This window comes from Crinia signifera, chromosome 6 (assembly GCF_055691185.1).
Source record: "Crinia signifera chromosome 6, ASM5569118v1, whole genome shotgun sequence".
Classification (NCBI taxonomy): Eukaryota; Metazoa; Chordata; class Amphibia; order Anura; family Myobatrachidae; genus Crinia; species Crinia signifera.
The window spans coordinates 10065056-10087429 of NC_139222.1; the positions used below are offsets into that span (position 1 = coordinate 10065056).

Genomic DNA, 22374 nt, shown 5'->3' on the forward strand with positions numbered 1-22374 from the left:
TCCACAACATCTGGAGGGCCACAGGTTGAAGACCTGTGGGTTACAGGTACATATCCTGTGGCACACGACCGTTTATTAGCATATTTGTCTGTAAAAATTACAGCGCCCAAAACAAAATATGGTATACAGAATGGGCAGTCAAACTATAACTGTCTGGGGGGGTGTCTGCCACTGCCGTGGAGGGGACGATTCCAAATCCAGTTGATGTAGCTCTGGTTCCCCCAACAAGTTAAATGGGGTACGCCGCACTACCTAAGTGCAAGCAATCATGTGGCGCAGCTGTAAGGGTTTGGCTGCAGTTCATGAGACTAAACGGCAGAGCAAATAAAATGGTCATGGGCAGGGAGAGTGGGCATCCATAGAGAAAGGCAACTCACCCACTCGCGTCTTCAGCCCCAACAGCTGCGGACACTTATTACCTCCCTCTTGCCGCCGTGTAGAAGGCGCTGGGCTGCTCAAGCTCCACAGACAGTTGAGACGGCTCCAGAGTCCCGCTAATGAAGACCATCAGCAGAGCATCTCCTCCTCTGGAGCACTCCTACGGGCAATGCGTCCAAGATGAGCCTTCGGTCTGCTTCGGCCAGTCTCTACTCCGCCGTACCTGCACTGTATGGTCTCTTCTGCGTTTCTGCTATGTAGGCACGTGTGGCAGTGACCACATCCCCATCCACTGTTGGCAGCGCTGGGCTAGGCAGATCTCGCCGCCCATGAGGTCCGGTTTTTAAGAGCTTCCTTTAGCCAAATATCAGGATCTTCCAGCAGTGGGACGGATCCCGCAGTTGGATAGCGTGGAGCAGCGCTCCCATCAGCCGCAGCTATTTCCCCTGGCGGGTCTCCCAGACTATGTGTCTTAAGAATGTCTCCTCTCAGGTCAAATAATGACGCAGAGGCTCTCAGCAGTATTCTCCGCTCTGCAGTTACGCAGCGCGGTCCTCTTCTCTCAGCCGGCTGTCACTGCCAGGACTCAGGACGCAGCCTCTCTCATCAGTGTCGTCAACTTTCTGGCAGGGTGAGTCAAGGGTAGTGAGTGGGCGTCCGATTGTTTTCTTTAGTGTGAAGGCAGAGTCATATGTTGATGGCAGACATGCGCCGATTTTCGCGCCAAAGATTGGCGGTCATACAGGCCATCACAATCAACGGCTGGACTCCGGTGGAATATTAAATCCCGATCCAAGACAGGGTTCCCACAAATCCACTCCTCTTCACCTGCACTATGATGCCGTCCTGGTTAAACGGCAGATGAAGGATTGTAGCGGATGTTGGTAATACTGATCGGGTTAAAGTTGAAAATGCGACCATTCTTGATGCCCAGCCCACCGGAAATCGTACCTCCCTTCTTCTACCCTCCTGTGGTACCTTGTAATTGCCCGGTCCCACGCCATCTCATAAGGGCCCCCTTTGAGCATACATTTTACTTCCTGTAGTGAGCACAAGCACTAGAACCTTGTCTCCTGGATTAACCCCTTCCCGACAATTGACGTACATTTACGTCATGGTCGGGAAGTACTTCCCGACACATGGCGTAAATGTACGTCATGGCATTTAACTGTCACCGCGTCTATAGACGCGGTGACAGTTTCAACATGTCTGCTGTCCCTGACAGCAGACATGTCCGTGCATGCCCAGGGGGGGCTGCGATGCCGCCCCCCCGTCGGCGATCGCTGTGATTGGCTGTTCAGTGTGAACAGCCAATTACAGCGTTTTCTGTGTCACCGGCGAATAACGTTCGCCGGTGACACGCGATCGGAGGTGATTGGTGCTGTAAAGTACAGCACCAATCACCGCGGGGTGTAAGGGTGACACTGGTGTCACCCCACCTCACCCCGCCCGCCCCCAAAGGCCGTGATTGGTCCGTCGGACCGACGGACCAATCACAGCCATGGAGGGGGGTTTAAACTAACGGTGACTGCACTGCAGACGCCATTCCGGTCTGGAATTGCATGCAGTGCGGTCACCGTGCCAATCTGCCGCGATATACTGACCAGAACCTTGCAAAATACTTACCTGATCCTTGCAAATATCTTGGCTGCTTCATCTGTGCTTGTAGTGTGCTGGATGCTTCCTGGATCCTGTTACTTGTGACTTCCTGTGAACTTGTGCTGCTGCAGTGTAATAGCGTTAGTTAGATAGAGAGAGATAGTGTCAGATAGTGTCAGAGAGTGCTGTATTTTGTGCTGCTGCAGTGTGATATAGTTATAGAGAGAGAGATAGAGAGAGATAGAGAGGCCTAGTGACAGAGAGTGCTATATTTTGTGCTGCTGCAGTGTGATAGTTCTAGATAGATAGAGAGAGATAGAGAGAGAGAGATAGAGATAGTGACAGATTGTGCTATATATTTTTTATATAACTGACTGCTGCCCCCCCTTTTGTGCTGATCAGTATAAATTAACTGATCAGCAACTTTTTGGGGGCGCAGGGTATTTTTATATATATATATACCTGTCACTGCTGCTGCTGCAGTGTCATAGAGTGTTAGATAGTGAGAGATAGAGAGATAGAGAGAGATAGCGACAGAGAGTGATAGAGAGTGCTAAATTTTGTGTCTGCTGCCCCCGCCTTTTGTGCTGATCACTATATCTGAGGTGATCAGCAACTTTTTAGGGGTGCAGAGGTTTTTTTTTTTTTATATATACCTGCCAGTTGCACTGTCAGTTGCACCTGCTGCCCCTCACTGGTAATCAGTGTCGCATCACTGATCACCTTTTTTTTTTTGTGTGTGTGCTGTGGGGTCTTTTTTTAATTTTTTTTTTTACACACACTGTGATTTTGTGGGTGTCCTGTGGCCGCTGTGCGCGGATCAGTGACGTACATCACTGATCATCTTTTTCGGCACAGGGTTGATCTATTTTTTTTTTTTTTTTTGATCAAATTCCTGTTGCCTTTCAGCGCTGTTCAGTGACGGACGTTACTGACCAACATCTGTGCTCAATTTTTGGCGCAGGACCTTTTTTTTTTTTTTTTTTAACCCCTTCAATTTTTTTTTTTTAACCCCTTCAATTTTTTTTTTTAACCCCTTCAATTTTTTATTTTTTTTAACCCCTCCATTTTTTTTTTTTGTATAAAGTATTTTTTTTTTCTGCACACTACATACACACTACACACTACATACCCCCCGGGTTGAAATAAAGTTTGTACCCCCCCCTACACTATACACGTGTTGAAACATTTCACTACCAGTAACACAAAAATAAAAATGGCATCCCAAATGTCATCCCAGTTATCCAGAAGAATGTATTCAGCGGAGGAGGCATATGCCCTGCTTGCTTCTGACTCTGACACAGCCAGTGATGCAAGCGGGGAATTTGAAGGATTCGCCTTAAGCTCCTCTTCCTCCTCTGGTGATGAGGGACCCCCTCAAAGACGCCCCCGTAGAGCAGCTGAGACCCCCCCCCCCCAATAATTGATCTCGTATGGACCCCACCACCAGACAATTTTGAGCCCCAGGTTCCTGAGTTTTTGGCCATGCCAGGAATCCAATTTGATTCCACAGGTCTCAGAGAAATTGACTTTTTCAAATTATTTTTCTCTGATGATTTTATAAATTTAATGGTGGACCAAACTAATTTATATGCCCAGCAGTTTATTGCTCAAAACCCCACGTCATCATTTGCTAGGTGGACCCCTGTAGATGCAGTAGAGATGATGACGTTTTGGGGTCTGGTGTTTCATATGGGCATAGTAAAAAAGCCAGAAATTAGGCAATATTGGAGTACAGATGTTCTGTACAGCACCCCATTTTACCGTATGGCCATGCCCCGGGCTCGATTTGAGACGATCCTTAAATTTTTGCATTACAACGATAATGCACAGTGCCCACCCAGAGATGATCCCACCTTTGACCGGCTATTCAAAGTCAGGCCGGTCATTGATCATTTCAGTGCCAAATTTGAAGACATGTACATCCCAGATAAATTCATTTGCATAGACGAGTCCCTTATACATTTTAAAGGAAGGGTTAAATTCCGCCAGTACCTTCCCAGTAAGGGGGCAAGGTATGGCATAAAAATGTATAAGTTGTGTGAAAGCACCTCAGGGTACACCCACAGGTTTAGGGTATATGAAGGGAAGGATTCAAGAATTGAACCGCCAGAATGCCCCCCCTCCCTCGTAGGTGTTAGTGGAAAAATTGTCTGGGATTTAGTGCACCCCTTCCTGGATAAAGGTTATCACCTCTATGTGGATAACTTTTACACCAGCATCCCCCTGTTTAAGGCCCTTGATTCAAGAGGTACAGCAGCTTGCGGTACTGTGCGCAAGAACCAAAGAGGCCTCCCAAAAACGCACATTGCCCAAGTAATGAGAAGGGGTGAAAGCAGGGGAATATGCACCGAAAATATGTTGTTGGTCAAATATAAGGACAAGAGGGATGTCCTTATACTGACAACAATTCACGGAGACAGTACCACCTCCGTCCCTGTACGAGGTACCAGTACCCACACCTCAAAACCTAATTGTATCCTGGATTACAATAGGTACATGGGCGGAGTGGATCTTTCAGATCAGGTACTGAAGCCGTACAGTGCCCTGCGGAAAACAAAAATCTGGTACAAGAAGCTGGCCGTGTATATCATCCAGATGGCACTGTATAACGCTTACGTGCTATTCCGTTCTACCGGCCAGAGGGGGACATTTATGCACTTTCAAGAGGAAGTCATAAAGGGCCTAATATTTGGGAACCAGCAGGCTGAGGGCCCCAGTACTTCTAGTACTGGCCCCCGTATTGTACCAGGGCAGCATTTTCCTGATGAAATCCCCTCCACTGGAAAAAAGGGCAGGACACAAAAAAGGTGCAAAGTTTGCTATAAAAAGGGAATAAGAAAGCAAACTATTTTCCAGTGTGACACTTGCCCCGACAAACCCGGCCTATGTATAAAGGAGTGTTTTAAAATATACCACACATCTATGGATTATTAGGTTCATAATTTCACCGTGCTTCGGGGGTCTTGCTAATGCCACATACCACCCACCATTCATTCCACCATAATCTGAGCCGCAAAATCCAAAAATCACTCCTTCCCTTCTGAGTCCTGCCATGCACCCAACTGGTATTTTTTGGTCACATGTGAGGCATTGCCGTACTCGGGAGAAATTGGGGCACAGATTTTGGGGTGCTTTTTCTCCTTCATACCTTCTGAAAATGAAAAATTTTGAGCCAGAACTGCATTTTTGTGTAAAAAAATGTAATTTTTCATTTTCACTGCCCACTTGTATCAAAATTGGTGAAACCCCTGGGGGTTTGAAATGTACACTATACCCCTAGATGAATTCCCTGAGGGGTGTAGTTTGCAAAATGGGGTCACTTGTGGGGGGGTTCCACTGTATTGGTGCTTTGGGGGTCTTGCTAATGCGACATAGCACCCACCATCATTCCACCAGAATTTGTGCTGCAAAATCCAAATATCACTCCTTCCCTTCTGAGTCCTGCAACTTTTTGGTCACACATGAGGCATTGCCGTACTCGGGAGAAATTGGGGCACAGATTTTGGGGTGCTTTTTCTCCTTCATACCTTCTGAAAATGAAAAATTTTGAGCCAGAACTGCATTTTTGTGTAAAAAAATGTAATTTTTCATTTTCACTGCCCACTTGTATCAAAATTGGTGAAACCCCTGGGGGTTTGAAATGTACACTATACCCCTAGATGAATTCCCTGAGGGGTGTAGTTTGCAAAATGGGGTCACTTGTGGGGGGGTTCCACTGTATTGGTGCTTTGGGGGTCTTGCTAATGCGACATAGCACCCACCATCATTCCACCAGAATTTGTGCTGCAAAATCCAAATATCACTCCTTCCCTTCTGAGTCCTGCAACTTTTTGGTCACACATGAGGCATTGCCGTACTCGGGAGAAATTGGGGCACAGATTTTGGGGTGCTTTTTCTCCTTCATACCTTCTGAAAATGAAAAATTTTGAGCCAGAACTGCATTTTTGTGTAAAAAAATGTAATTTTTCATTTTCACTGCCCACTTGTATCAAAATTGGTGAAACCCCTGGGGGTTTGAAATGTACACTATACCCCTAGATGAATTCCCTGAGGGGTGTAGTTTGCAAAATGGGGTCACTTGTGGGGGGGTTCCACTGTATTGGTGCTTTGGGGGTCTTGCTAATGCGACATAGCACCCACCATCATTCCACCAGAATTTGTGCTGCAAAATCCAAATATCACTCCTTCCCTTCTGAGTCCTGCAACTTTTTGGTCACACATGAGGCATTGCCGTACTCGGGAGAAATTGGGGCACAGATTTTGGGGTGCTTTTTCTCCTTCATACCTTCTGAAAATGAAAAATTTTGAGCCAGAACTGCATTTTTGTGTAAAAAAATGTAATTTTTCATTTTCACTGCCCACTTGTATCAAAATTGGTGAAACCCCTGGGGGTTTGAAATGTACACTATACCCCTAGATGAATTCCCTGAGGGGTGTAGTTTGCAAAATGGGGTCACTTGTGGGGGGGTTCCACTGTATTGGTGCAACATAGCACCCACCATTCATTCCACCAGAATCTGTGCTGCAAAATCCAAAAATCACTCCTTCCCTTCTGAGTCCTGCCATGCACCCAACTGGTATTTTTTGGTCACATGTGAGGCATTGCCGTACTCGGGAGAAATTGGGGCACAGATTTTGGGGTGCTTTTTCTCCTTCATACCTTCTGAAAATGAAAAATTTTGAGCCAGAACTGCATTTTTGTGTAAAAAAATGTAATTTTTCATTTTCACTCACCAGTTGTATCAAAATTGGTGAAACCCCTGGGGGTTTGAAATGTACACTATACCCCTAGATGAATTCTCAGAGGGGTGTAGTTTGCAAAATGGGGTCACTTGTGGGGGGGTTCCACTGTATTGGTGCTTTGGGGGTCTTGCTAATGCGACATAGCACCCACCAAAATTCCACCAGAATCTGAGCTGCAAAATCCAAAAATCACTCCTTCCCTTCTGAGTCCTGCCATGCACCCAACTGGTATTTTTTGGTCACATGTGAGGCATTGCCGTACTCGGGAGAAATTGGGGCACAGATTTTGGGGTGCTTTTTTTCCTTCATACCTTCTGAAAATGAAAAAATTTGAGCCAGAACTGCATTTTTGTGTACAAAAATGTAATTTTTCATTTTCACTGCCCACTTGTATCAAAATTGGTGAAACCCCTGGGGGTTTGAAATGTACACTATACCCCTAGATGAATTCCCTGAGGGGTGTAGTTTGCAAAATGGGGTCACTTGTGGGGGGGTTCCACTGTATTGGTGCTTTGGGGGTCTTGCTAATGCGACATAGCACCCACCAAAATTCCACCAGAATCTGAGCTGCAAAATCCAAAAATCACTCCTTCCCTTCTGAGTCCTGCCATGCACCCAACTGGTATTTTTTGGTCACATGTGAGGCATTGCCGTACTCGGGAGAAATTGGGGCACAGATTTTGGGGTGCTTTTTCTCCTTCATACCTTCTGAAAATGAAAAATTTTGAGCCAGAACTGCATTTTTGTGTAAAAAATGTAATTTTTCATTTTCACTGCCCACTTGTATCAAAATTGGTGAAACCCCTGGGGGTTTGAAATGTACACTATACCCCTAGATGAATTCCCTGAGGGGTGTAGTTTGCAAAATGGGGTCACTTGTGGGGGGGTTCCACTGTATTGGTGCTTGGGGGGTCTTGCTAATGCGACATAGCACCCACCAAAATTCCACCAGAATCTGAGCCGCAAAATCCAAAAATCACTTCTTCCGTTCTGAGTCCTGCCATGCACCCAACTGGTATTTTTTGGTCACATGTGAGGCATTGCCGTACTCGGGAGAAATTGGGGCACATATTTTGGGGTGCTTTTTCTCCTTCATACCTTCTGAAAATGAAAAATTTTGAGCCAGAACTGCATTTTTGTGTAAAAAAATGTAATTTTTCATTTTCACTGCCCACTTGTATCAAAATTGGTGAAACTCCTGGGGGTTTGAAATGTACACTATACCCCTAGATGAATTCCCTGAGGGGTGTACTTTGCAAAATGGGGTGACTTGTGGGGGGGTTCCACTGTATTGGTGCAACATAGCACCCACCATTCATTCCACCAGAATCTGAGCCGCAAAATCCAAAAATCACTCCTTCCCTTCTGAGTCCTGCCATGCACCCAACTGGTATTTTTTGGTCACATGTGAGGCATTGCCGTACTCGGGAGAAATTGGGGCACAGATTTTGGGGTGCTTTGTCTCCTTCATACCTTCTGAAAATGACAAATTTGGAGCCAGAACTGCATTTTTGTGTAAAAAAATGTAATTTTTCATTTTCACTGCCCACTTGTATCAAAATTGGTGAAACCCCTGGGGGTTTGAAATGTACACTATACCCCTAGATGAATTCCCTGAGGGGTGTAGTTTGCAAAATGGGGTCACTTGTGGGGGGGTTCCACTGTATTGGTGCTTTGGGGGTCTTGCTAATGCGACATAGCACCCACCAAAATTCCACCAGAATCTGAGCTGCAAAATCCAAAAATCACTCCTTCCCTTCTGAGTCCTGCCATGCACCCAACTGGTATTTTTTGGTCACATGTGAGGCATTGCCGTACTCGGGAGAAATTGGGGCACAGATTTTGGGGTGCTTTTTCTCCTTCATACCTTCTGAAAATGAAAAATTTTGAGCCAGAACTGCATTTTTGTGTAAAAAATGTAATTTTTCATTTTCACTGCCCACTTGTATCAAAATTGGTGAAACCCCTGGGGGTTTGAAATGTACACTATACCCCTAGATGAATTCCCTGAGGGGTGTAGTTTGCAAAATGGGGTCACTTGTGGGGGGGTTCCACTGTATTGGTGCTTGGGGGGTCTTGCTAATGCGACATAGCACCCACCAAAATTCCACCAGAATCTGAGCCGCAAAATCCAAAAATCACTCCTTCCGTTCTGAGTCCTGCCATGCACCCAACTGGTATTTTTTGGTCACATGTGAGGCATTGCCGTACTCGGGAGAAATTGGGGCACATATTTTGGGGTGCTTTTTCTCCATCATACCTTCTGAAAATGAAAAATTTTGAGCCAGAACTGCATTTTTGTGTAAAAAAATGTAATTTTTCATTTTCACTGCCCACTTGTATCAAAATTGGTGAAACCCCTGGGGGTTTGAAATGTACACTATACCCCTAGATGAATTCCCTGAGGGGTGTACTTTGCAAAATGGGGTGACTTGTGGGGGGGTTCCACTGTATTGGTGCAACATAGCACCCACCATTCATTCCACCAGAATCTGAGCCGCAAAATCCAAAAATCACTCCTTCCCTTCTGAGTCCTGCCATGCACCCAACTGGTATTTTTTGGTCACATGTGAGGCATTGCCGTACTCGGGAGAAATTGGGGCACAGATTTTGGGGTGCTTTGTCTCCTTCATACCTTCTGAAAATGACAAATTTGGAGCCAGAACTGCATTTTTGTGTAAAAAAATGTAATTTTTCATTTTCACTGCCCACTTGTATCAAAATTGGTGAAACCCCTGGGGGTTTGAAATGTACACTATACCCCTAGATGAATTCCCTGAGGGGTGTAGTTTGCAAAATGGGGTCACTTGTGGGGGGGTTCCTAACTTTTAGCATCTTATGGTGCCTAGAAACCTACATGGTGCCTAAAAAATAATCTCATAAAAAGGAGGCTCCAAAATCAAGTAGGTGCTCCTTCTATTATGAAGCCTGTGGTTTGGTCACCGTGCACACTAGGGCCACATATAGGATATTTATGAAAACAAAAGAATTGGGGGAATCAATTTTCAGTCACATTTCTCTAGTAAAATGTACTGTGTTCCTTAGAAAAATGTATTAAAATTGCAAATCTGCAAAAAAAATGAAATTTTGAAATTTCACCTACACTTTGTTTTAATTCCTGTGAAACACCTAAAGGGTTAACAAACTTCCAAAATGCTGTTTTGAATACTGTGAGGGGTGCAGTTTTTGAAATGGCATCATTTATGGGGGTGTCTCACATACAAGTCCCTCAAAGTCACATCAGAACTGAACTGGTCCCTAAAAAAATCAGTGTTTGAAATTTTCTTGAAAATTTGAGAATTTGCTATTCATATTGTAAGCCTCCTAGTGTCCCAAAAAATTAAAAGGAAGTTGAAATAATGATGTCAACATAAAGTAGACATATGGTCTTTGTTAGTTATTAACTATTTTGAGTGGTATGATTATTTGTCTCACAAGCAGAAAATTTAACATTTTGCAAATTGCTAAATTTTCCATTTTTTTACGACATTTTGGTATTTTTCACAAAAAAACACAGACTGCATCGACCCAAATTTACCACTAACTTGAAGTACAATGTGTCACGAAAAAACAATCTCAAAATCACTGGGATAAGTAAAAGCAAAAAAAAGTTATCCCCACTTAAGTGAGACATGTCAGATTTGAAAAAAAGGGCTCTGTCAGGAACGCAAAAACTGGCTCTGTCAGGAAGGGGTTAAAAGACTTTCTTTGTGGCATTGTTGAGCCCTTTCCATGCGTTCAGGACTGGCGCAATCTGCCCCAGATGGCTGTACAATTAGGACACAGACTGAACGATGTTAGGATCCTGAAAAGGTTCTTGTTCCCACCCTTCCTTTAATAAATCTAAAATCCCTTTTGGCGGTCTCCCATAGAGGAGCTCGAAAGGACTAAACCCTGTAGAGGATTAGGGTACGTCTCTGACCGCAAACATCAAATAAAGTCTCGTTTTTCTTGAGACATTGCCCTCTATCATTTGTTTAAGGCAGGCATGTCCAAAGTCCAGCCCGGGGGCCGATTGCAGCCCATGCTGTCACTTCAAACAGCCCGCAGACAGATTTGGTTGGAGCATCTTATGCAGGATGCATTGCACAGGACACTAAAGGTGGGGCACCGACAAGCACAGCTTTACCTTGCTGTCTGCAGCAGTGAGGAGGTGTCGACTGCCACTGTGAGATGTGTTTGGCATCTTTGTGGCGAGTATGCATCCAACCGCTGCTGCTGCAACTGTGTATATCACCCGTCTCTGCATTCACGGTGCCAGCAGTGTGCGGGAGGGGGGGAAGCTTGCTCCAGTAACATGCAGAGGAGGGCGGCACCTGTCTCCTGTCCTTGCAGTGCCTGCTTTGCCTCTCCGTCCTCTGGCTCATATGTGATTATTGGTTGAAAGAATGTCTGGCTGAATGGTCGGCCCCCATATATTTCCACCTCACCAAATCTGGTCCTCGTCGCAAAAAGTTTGGACACCCCTGTCTTAAGGTGCCCACACACTAGAAAGATCTGCGATCTTAACCCCTTCCCGACATTTGACGTATATATACGTCATGGCCGGGATGTACTTCCCGACACATGACGTATATATACGTCATGGCTTCAAACTGTCACTGCGTCTAGAGACGCAGTGACAGAGGGACGATGTCTGCTGTCCCTGACAGCAGACATGTCCCTGCATGCCCAGGGGGGGCTGCGATGCCGCCCCCCCGTCGGCAATCGCTGTGATTGGCTGTTCAGTGTGAACAGCCAATTACAGCGTTTTCTGTGTCACCGGCGAATAACGTTCGCCGGTGACACAGGGATCGGAGGTGATTGGTGCTGTAAAGTACAGCACCAATCACCGCGGGGTGTAAGGGTGACACTGGTGTCACCCCACCTCACCCCGCCCGCCCCCAAAGGCCGTGATTGGTTCGTCGGACCGATGAACCAATCACAGCCATGGAGGGGGGTTTAAACTAACGGTGACTGCACTGCAGACGCCATTCCGGTCTGGAATTGCGTGCAGTGCGGTCACCGTGCCTAGCTGCCGCAGTATACTGACCTGAACCTTACAAAATACTTACCTGATCACTGCCTGGATCTTGCTACTTCTTGCTGTGACTTCCTGTGCAGTGTTGTGCTGTGTTGTGCTGCTGCAGTGTCATCGAGTATAGATAGAGAGAGATAGAGAGGGCTAGTGACAGAGAGTGCTATATTTTGTGCTGCTGCAGTGTGATAAAGTTATAGATAGAGAGAGATAGAGAGAGATAGTGACAGATTGTGCTATATATTTTTTTTTTATATAACTGACTGCTGCCCCCCCCTTTTGTGCTGATCAGTATAAATTAACTGATCAGCAACTTTTTGGGGGCGCAGGGTTTTATTTTTATATAAATACCTGTCAGTGCTGCTGCTGCAGTGTCATAGAGTGATAGATAGTGAGAGATAGAGAGAGATAGTGACAGAGAGTGCTATATTTTGTGTCTGCTGTCCCCCTTTTGTGCACCCCCAGCAACTTTTTGGGGGTGCAGGGGTTATTTTTTATATATATTACTGTCAGTGCTGCTGCTGCAGTGTCATAGAGTGATAGATAGTGAGAGATAGAGAGAGATAGAGAGAGATAGTGACAGAGAGTGATAGAGAGTGCTATATTTTGTGTCTGCTGCCCCCGCCTTTTGTGCTGATCACTATATCTGAGGTGATCAGCAACTTTTTGGGGGTGCAGAGGTTTTTTTTTTTATATATACCTGTCAGTTGCTGCCAGTTGCACTGTCAGTTGCACCAAAGGTTGTGCACCTGCTGCCCCTCACTGGTAATCAGTGTCACATCAGTGATCACCTTTTTTTTTTTTTGAGGGTGCTGTGGGGTCTTTTTTTAATTTTTTTTTTTACACACACTGTGATTTTGTGGGTGTCCTGTGGCCACTGTGCGCTGATTAGTGACGTACATCACTGATCAGCTTTTTCGGCACAGGGTTGATCTATTTTTATTTTTATTTTTTTGATCAAATTCCTGTTGCCTTTGAGCGCTGTTCAGTGACGGACGTTACTGACCAACATCTGTGCTCAATTTTTGGCGCAGGACCTTTTTTTTTTTTATTGGGATCAAATTCCTGTATAAAGTATTTTTTTTTTTCTGCACTACATACACACTACACACTACATACCCCCCTGGGTTGAAATAAAGTTTGTACCCCCCCCTACACTATACACGTGTTGAAACATTTCACTACCAGAAACACAAAAATAAAAATGGCATCCCAAATGTCATCCCAGTCATCCAGAAGAATGTATTCAGCGGAGGAGGCATATGCCATGCTTGCCTCTGACTCTGACACAGCCAGTGATGCAAGCGGGGAATTTGAAGGCTTCGTCTTAAGCTCCTCTTCCTCCTCTGGTGATGAGGGACCCCCTCAAAGACGCCCCCGTAGAGCAGCTGAGACCCCCCCCCCAATAATTGATCTCGTATGGACCCCACCACCAGACAATTTTGAGCCCCAGGTTCCTGAGTTTTTGGCCATGCCAGGAATCCAATTTGATTCCACAGGTCTCAGAGAAATTGACTTTTTCAAATTATTTTTCTCTGATGATTTTATAAATTTAATGGTGGACCAAACTAATTTATATGCCCAGCAGTTCATTGCTCAAAACCCCACGTCATCATTTGCTAGGTGGACCCCTGTAGATGCAGTAGAGATGATGACGTTTTGGGGTCTGGTGTTTCATATGGGCATAGTAAAAAAGCCAGAAATTAGGCAATATTGGAGTACAGATGTTCTGTACAGCACCCCATTTTACCGTATGGCCATGACTCGGGCTCGTTTTGAGATGATCCTTAAATTTTTGCATTACAATGATAATGCACAGTGCCCACCCAGAGATGATCCCACCTTTGACCGGCTATTCAAAGTCAGGCCGGTCATTGATCATTTCAGTGCCAAATTTGAAGAGATGTACATCCCTGAAAAATTTATTTGTATCGACGAGTCCCTTATACATTTTAAAGGAAGGGTTAAATTCCGCCAGTACCTTCCCAGTAAGAGGGCAAGGTATGGCATAAAAATGTATAAGCTGTGTGAAAGCACCTCAGGGTACACCCACAGGTTTAGGGTATATGAAGGGAAGGATTCAAGAATTGAACCGCCAGAATGCCCCCCCTCCCTCGTAGGTGTTAGTGGAAAAATTGTCTGGGATTTAGTGCACCCCTTCCTGGATAAAGGTTATCACCTCTATGTGGATAACTTTTACACTAGCATCCCCCTGTAAGGCCCTTGGTTCAAGAGGTACAGCAGCTTGCGGTACTGTGCGTAAGAACCAAAGAGGCCTCCCAAAAACGCACATTGCCCAATTTATGAGAAGGGGTGAAAGCAGGGGAATATGCACCGAAAATATGTTGTTGGTCAAATATAAGGACAAGAGGGATGTCCTTATACTGACAACAATTCATGGAGACAGTACCACCTCCGTCCCTGTACGAGGTACCAGTACCCACACCTCAAAACCTAATTGTATCCTGGATTACAATAGGTACATGGGCGGAGTGGATCTATCAGATCAGGTACTGAAGCCGTACAGTGCCCTGCGGAAAACAAAAATCTGGTACAAGAAGCTGGCCGTGTATATCATCCAGATGGCACTGTATAACGCTTACGTGCTATTCCGTTCTACCAGCCAGAGGGGGACATTTATGCACTTTCAAGAGGAAGTCATAAAGGGCCTAATATTTGGGAACCAGCAGGCAGAGGGCCCCCGTATTGTACCAGGGCAGCATTTTCCTAACGAAATCCCCTCCACTGCAAGAAAGGGCAGGACACAAAAAAGGTGCAAAGTTTGCTATAAAAAGGGAATAAGAAAGGAAACTATTTTCCACTGTGAAACTTGCCCCGACAAACCCGGCCTATGTATAAAGGAGTGTTTTAAAATATACCACACATCTATGGATTATTAGGTTCATCATTTCACCGTGCTTCGGGGGTCTTGCTAATGCCACATAGCACCCACCATTCATTCCACCAGAATCTGAGCTGCAAAATCCAAAAATCACTCCTTCCCTTCTGAGTCCTGCCATGCACCCAACTGGTATTTTTTGGTCACATATGAGGCATTGCCATACTCGGGAGAAATTGGGGCACAGATTTTGGGGTGCTTTTTCTCCTTCATACCTTCTGAAAATGAAAAATTTTGAGCCAGAACTGCATTTTTGTGTAAAAAAATGTAATTTTTCATTTTCACTGCCAAGTTGTATCAAAATTGGTGAAACCCCTGGGGGTTTGAAATGTACACTATACCCCTAGATGAATTCCCTGAGGGGTGTAGTTTGCAAAATGGGGTCACTTGTGGGGGGGTTCCACTGTATTGGTGTTTTGGGGGTCTTGCTAATGCGACATAGCACCCACCAACATTCCACCAGAATCTGTGCTGCAAAATCCAAATATCACTCCTTCCCTTCTGAGTCCTGGCACTTTTTGGTCACACATGAGGCATTGCCGTACTCGGGAGAAATTGGGGCACAGATTTTGGGGTGCTTTTTCTCCTTCATACCTTCTGAAAATGAAAAATTTTGAGCCAGAACTGCATTTTTGTGTAAAAAAATGTAATTTTTCATTTTCACTGCCCAGTTGTATCAAAATTGGTGAAACCCCTGGGGGTTTGAAATGTACACTATACCCCTAGATGAATTCCCTGAGGGGTGTAGTTTGCAAAATGGGGTCACTTGTGGGGGGCTTCCACTGTATTGGTGCTTTGGGGGTCTTGCTAATGCGACATAGCACCCACCAACATTCCACCAGAATCTGTGCTGCAAAATCCAAATATCACTCCTTCCCTTCTGAGTCCTGGCACTTTTTGGTCACACATGAGGCATTGCCGTACTCGGGAGAAATTGGGGCACAGATTTTGGGGTGCTTTTTCTCCTTCATACCTTCTGAAAATGAAAAATTTTGAGCCAGAACTGCATTTTTGTGTAAAAAAATGTAATTTTTCATTTTCACTGCCCAGTTGTATCAAAATTGGTGAAACCCCTGGGGGTTTGAAATGTACACTATACCCCTAGATGAATTCCCTGAGGGGTGTAGTTTGCAAAATGGGGTCACTTGTGGGGGGCTTCCACTGTATTGGTGCTTTGGGGGTCTTGCTAATGCGACATAGCACCCACCAACATTCCACCAGAATCTGAGCTGCAAAATCCAAAAATCACTCCTTCCCTTCTGAGTCCTGCCATGCACCCAAATGGTATTTTTTGGTCACATGTGAGACATTGCCGTACTCGGGAGAAATTGGGGCACAGATTTTGGGGTGCTTTTTGTCCTTCATTCCTTGTGAAAATGAAAAATTTTGAGCCAGAACTGCATTTTTGTGTAAAAAAATGTAATTTTTCATTTGCACAGCCCAGTTGTATCAAAATTGGTGAAACCCCTGGGGGTTTGAAATGTACACTATACCCCTAGATGAATTCCCTGATGGGTGTAGTTTGCAAAATGGGGTCACTTGTGGGGGGGTTCCACTGTATTGGTGCTTGGGGGGTCTTGCTAATGCGACATAGCACCCACCAACATTCCACCAGAATCTGAGCTGCAAAATCCAAAAATCACTCCTTCCCTTCTGAGTCCTGCCATGCACCCAATCAATTTTTAGTCACATTTCTCTAGTAAAATGTACTGTGTTCCTTAGAAAAATGTATTAAAATTGCAAATCTGCAAAAAAAATGAAATTTTGAAATTTCACCTACACTTTGTTTTAATTCCTGTGAAACACCTAAAGGGTTAACAAACTTCCAAAATGCTGTTTTGAATACTGTGAGGGGTGCAGTTTTTGAAATGGCATCATTTATGGGGGTGTCTCACATACAAGTCCCTCAAAGTCACATCAGAACTGAACTGGTCCCTAAAAAAATCAGTGTTTGAAATTTTCTTGAAAATTTGAGAATTTGCTATTCATATTGTAAGCCTCCTAGTGTCCAAAAAAATTAAAAGGAAGTTGAAATAATGATGGAAACATAAAGTAGACATATGGTCTATGTTAGTTATTAACTATTTTGAGTGGTATGATTATTTGTCTCACAAGCAGAAAATTTAACATTTTGCAAATTGCTAAATTTTCCATTTTTTTACGACATTTTGGTATTTTTCACAAAAAAACACAGACTGTATCGACCAAAATTTACCACTAATTTGAAGTACAATGTGTCACGAGAAAACAATCTCAAAATCACTGGGATAAGTAAAAGCAAAAAAAAGTTATCCCCACTTAAGTGATACATGCCAGATTTGAAAAAAAGGGCTCTGTCAGGAACGCAAAAACTGGCTCTGTCAGGAAGGGGTTAAGATGTGCGCATAAATTAGCCTTCAAATCTTTTGTCCGATCTGGACAAAGGATTTCAGGCAAGCGCACATCTTTACCAAAGATTTTTCTTAAGATCCCATGTGCGTTCCTATGGATCTTTTGTTAAATCTTATGATCTTTTGTGCAGCACGTAAGATCAGAAGATTTATCAAAAGATCCACGGGAGCGAGCATCGGCCGATTTCGCGAAAATCGGCCAATCGGCCCAAAAATCGTTCTAGTGTGTGGGCACCTTTAGAGAGCGATTCAATCAGGTGTTTCAATTACACAGTGTTTGTTGTAGCATTAACAGATAATTTAGCACAAGAGATCTAGTCAGGTGCGGTATCTTACAGATGTAACGTTTCTATCAAGTGTTCCAAAGGTAAAAGTAACCAGTGAGAATTTTGAAAGTATAATAATTTACTATATATGGCGTTTATGCCAACATTGTTCAGCAACAGGAGATATTCTAATTTCTAGATATTTTGTGGTACAGGTACACGTGTGTATGGAAGAGATTGTAATAGGGTAAATAAAGATTATTAGTTTATTCATTTAGTTTTTTTCTCCCCTGAGGACTAAAGAAAATGTGAACAAGATAAAGTTAGAGATAGGGGAAAAAAAGAAAGAAAAGGGGAGTTCAAGAGAGAGACGCAGTTGGAGAGAGATAAAGTAGAGATTAAGCTATAACTTGAAGTTTCCCTTTAGTCCCTGGTAGGAGGTTTCAAACCGACTTTATATACCTATAGTAAGGGTGCGTTATCTTGATTTATCACAGGGAAGACACTTTGCCTGTTTTAGTGTCAAAAGATACTGGAAAACACTTGCTGGCTTCCACTCTTAGAATAGTGGGCTTCTGAGGTATTGTGGGAGATTTCACTTGCTCAGGGATTGGGGGGATAGGAGAAGAGGAACCTCCTACTATTCCCTGGTAGAGCTGCTGCTGCCCGACTATCTATACCTGTAGAAAAGGGTGGGGGGGGGGGGTTCACATTGGATGTTAGAGAGGTCACCCTTCTCAATTCTCCTGTAAGTGCCCCCTAATTAGAGAGATCTCCAGTGCAGGGTGGGTTCAGTGAGGTACTGGTGGATGAGTGTATTTCAATAAGAGTGAATCACAGTAATAATAGAGATTCAGTTTTTATTGTTCCCCCGAGTGCGCTGCTGTCCCCCACTTATAGGATTACAGAGGTGGGGAGAAGTTAGTTGGACAAGTAGCTGGAGGAGAGTAGGCGGGTAACAGCGGAGAGACGAGCGGGGAGGAAAGAACGGTGTACCTGTCCGTCAACTCAGGGATGGATTCTGCTGCCATCACCAGGGTGCTGGTACTGCGGAAGACGCTGGAGGGACAGCGTCTCTGAATTACACCAACGATCGTTTCGACGGAAGGAGGGCTTTCTCAAGGTGTGCATGATTGTGGGCGGATATGCCACCCCTGTAAGCGCTGGAGTCCGTCAGATTGGCTGGCGGGAGGGGGAAAGGGAGGCGGAATGATCATGGCACTCATTAAAGTTGGCTAAGGGGGAGGATGCTTTCGGCAATAATACTGTTGGAGTTTCATTTTTGTACTGGCTGACATAGGTTAAGGATCTCAATGAAGAGACAGAGCATGTTTGGGAAAGATGGTAGAATGAGGAAAAAGGGGGAGGGAGCGTACTAATCAGGTATCGGACATATAGTAGTAAAGTTTAGAGAGATAGGTTATCCAATAGTGTTGGTCGCACATAGGTATTTATAAGAGAAATGTTTGTAATTTCCCTATAGAAATAGTGGAAAGCCGGGTTATTAGGGGATGCACACAAAAGTATAATAGCATGTATACCGATATACATTTTTACAGGAGAGTTTCCTGTACAATTTAAGAAGTTTTTACTATATAATTACTATATAATTATTAATGCATTACTTGCTCTAACGATATTTAACAAAACCGCAAACCTGTGCACTGTTCTACCTCCCCATTCCCCTCATATGAAAGGGAATATACAGTACAACCATGATTACTGTGCAGGGTCCTCCTCCTCCTCCTCTGCTGGCACTTGGGTGATTGAAGGCTGTGCTTGGAGCTGGGCATGATGGCGGAGTTTGCGGCCTTTGGGCTGTTGTGGTGGCTGATGGTGGAGGTGGATGCAGGTACATTCCAGAGTATCCTTGATAGGACTGTGAGGATCCAATCCAGGGTCCTGATTGAGGCACAGGGTCCGGTGGCTGTCTTGGTGGTGATGGAAGAATCCTTGGTGAAGGTGGCATTTTTCTTGGTTGGCCCGAGTACACATACTCCTCACACAGGCTTTTTTTTTTTTTTAATTAAAGGGTTTTTTTTATTTAATTTTTTCATTGTATTTCGCTTACAAATACAACAAAACGAATAAAACGAAATAAAAACCAAACCATAAAATAAAGACAAATCGGCAGTCAACATTCTTGCCAAAACATTTTGGGGTGCATTGAATTGATGTATGATCATACAGACAATAAAATATACAATAACATTTATCAACCACATGTAAAGGCTGTTTTTATAGATAACATCTATTATAAGTACGTATTGTTTGTCTGGGATACAGGAATCAGAACAGCTTATAGGTAGTGTGTAACTATGGTATGCGATATATGAAATTAGGTAACACTGCATCCTCTGTAACATTTACGGACTCCGTTTGTTATTTCGGCATATGGGTGGTTCTTATATATTAATCAACAAGTGCAGGCTGTTGTCTAAAGGGAGAAGATAGCCACCTGTCCCAAATCTTACCAAATTTCCCTTCCGCTTGTCTAGAGATATATACAAATTTTTCATGTTTAACAACTTTGTTAGTCAATGATATGTGCTAACAGTTGGGCCATTGGGAACCAGCTATGTCCTCGCAATGCACACCATCGTTACACCAATGTTACACGAGCGCCGGCCATGGTGGACTCCCAGGACAATGGGCCCAGGTCTGCCTCCCACTTCCCAAAGTCGGTAGATTATTGTTATGAAATGAAGTGAGCAATGTGGAGTAGATATTTGATATTAAGTGAGTTTTCCCCAATGATTGAAGTAGACTTTTGACTGAGGTTTCTTGAAGAGTGGGTGGGTGCTGGGAAAATTGGGCATGACATGCGTGCCTTAATTGTAAATAGCTGGAAAAGTATGTGTTCGGTATTGGTTTTCCAGTTGTAGCTGTTGGAAAGTTTTAAATATATTTTCAAAGTACAATTGACCAATGGAAGTTATATCATATCTCCCCCAAACCACCCTCAATTGTCTTCCATTCAATTCCTTAACACCCATGGTACCATCTCAAACAGCCCTCCATGTCAATCAGTTTGTCTTGCACAGCAGTGAGCTGGGCAGCCATAGAGTACACTTTATTGCTTAAAGGAGACCTTATGTAGGTCCTGGTAGATGATGGATAGGTCTGGTTATACATGACCGATCTTCTCTGCCAGTCTAGTCTCACATGAGGTTACTGCATCAAGAACCTTGAAGAGCATCCTCTGAAGGGGTCTCTGAGGCAGAGGAGCCCCGAGGTGAGGGGGGAGTAGACATTGGGTCACGGTCAGGGGATTTGCCTTTAGAGTTGGGTGTTTTAGCATACTCCTCCAGCTTGGATGTGGTAGTTGCGTGGTGGGATTTCCCCATTCTCTCTATATTGTAGTGGTAGTCTGACAGTGTATGTTGAACCCAGATAGATCACAGCAAATGGGGAGTGAATTATCACGGGAACTTTAGAGTCGCACAAATAAGGTGTAGCACAAGCAATTTATAGACATTGCAAACAGCCAGTGAATCAGATGTAAATGTGAGCACCAACCTAGTCACATATGTCCACGAGACAAGGGGTATATATATTAAGAATACCACAGTAAGCAACAGGGTGACTTAAATAAATCAGGAGAGTCAAACATCAGAGTGTGCCAGCAGGGTCAGCACTTTCAATAGCTGATCAGTGATCACTGTGAGTCAGTGTCAGTATCCAGAGAGGCACTTAGGTTAGCAGCCTTTCCCGCCTCACAGCGTGTCCATAGGGGCCTCAACAGCCGACCCCCCTTTCCCCCACAGACCGTATCCGAAGGCTGTATCGCTGTTAGGAAGGGCGAGCAGCCCTGGAATAGTCTGTTCAGTGTGTGCGGGCACCCTGCAGCACGACCGTGCGCGGAGCGGGGAACTCGGAGGTCGGTCTAACAAACAGACCACTCCACTTTCTTCGCTCCGGACACAGTTAAATGGAGCAGAGTGTGTCCAGGATGTGCAGGAGTTGTGCCACAGCCCGGTGATGGACATCCGCAGAATGACGGCGTCTGTCCGTGGAAGGATGCGCGGCTCACACTCCCCTGCAGCTCCGGCCCAAAGGGAGGACGCTGCACCCGACTCCCGGCGCTCCTTCAGACAGGCCTCTATGGTGCCAAGTGGGTCCCAGGAGACAAGTATCCCAGCGGTACGGGGTTCAAATTGGTCCGGGGGTGTTCCCCAAACAGTGATGGAGTCTTTAACCCAGATAAGTGTATGCAGGATCTGGTAGCAGGATAATAGTTGGGACGGAGAACTCAGGCAAGTAGCAGCTACTCCATGTCTGATGAAGGCACTCCCCCGACTGAAGACAAACACTCACACAGGGTCTTCAAGGAATTGGCAATCAGGATGGAGTTTGCAGCTCTCTGACTGGTTGATTTGTCCCTCATGGTCTTTTGTTGACACGATGTGTTATCTGCCAACCTGCAAATGCATGCCATCATAATTTGAAGGGTCTCTTGTATCTTCTTGTGGTCCTCGCGACGTCGGCGTTCTATTTCTGTCCAGTCCTCTTGACGTCGGCGTTCCATTTCTTTCCAGTCCTCCTGACGTCGGCGTTCCATTTCTTTCCAGTCCTCCTGACGTCGGCGTTCCATTCCTGTCCAGTCCTCCTGACGTCGACGTTCAATGTCCAAAATTGTGGTGGTCAGCGTTTCCAGACGTTTTTCCATTGCTGACATCGTCTGGATCATCATGAGACAGTACTGGCGGTCCTCGATCTCAGATGCCAAATGCTGGACTTGCTGCACTCTTGAAGGAGTCTGGCCACTCTGGATGTTTGATGTAACTGCACCAGGTGGATCCACCTCCTCTTCTTCATGAGAAGCTTCCGGTACATCCAGGTTGGGTCTGTAGTACGCCGTTCCTCGGCTTGATTTTGTTTCTGTATCTTCAGGCAGGTGTGTTTGAGAACTGCTGCCCTCAAATCCCTCGAAGGTTGCATCGGTGACTCCAGAGGATTCAAACTGTCTCTCTGGGTACAGGTCCAGGGTGAAGGTCTCATCCGGGTTATTGGATACTTCCGGGGTCTGCCTTTCAGGAGAGACTTCTGTGTTTTCCGCAGGAACATCTAAAGGCAAAA

The 22374-nt window shown here is 44.9% G+C and overlaps 1 protein-coding gene across 7 annotated transcripts in view; it reads right to left on the reverse strand.

Moving 5' to 3' along the window:
• LOC146009929 (uncharacterized) overlaps positions 1–22374 on the reverse strand; it is a 453438-nt gene that overhangs the window by 247668 nt on the left and 183396 nt on the right. For 3 of the 7 annotated variants that reach the window (XM_083150577.1, XM_083150578.1, XM_083150573.1), the window contains exon 7: positions 19358–22362. The exons of 2 other annotated variants lie outside the window; for them this stretch is intronic. In XM_083150577.1, coding sequence (XP_083006703.1) covers positions 21563–22362 — 800 coding nt within the window. In that variant the 3' untranslated portion in view covers positions 19358–21562. Of the gene's footprint in view, positions 1–19356; positions 22363–22374 lie in introns of those variants that run through there. 2 more of the 7 variants (XM_083150574.1, XM_083150575.1) reach the window with 1 other exon arrangement.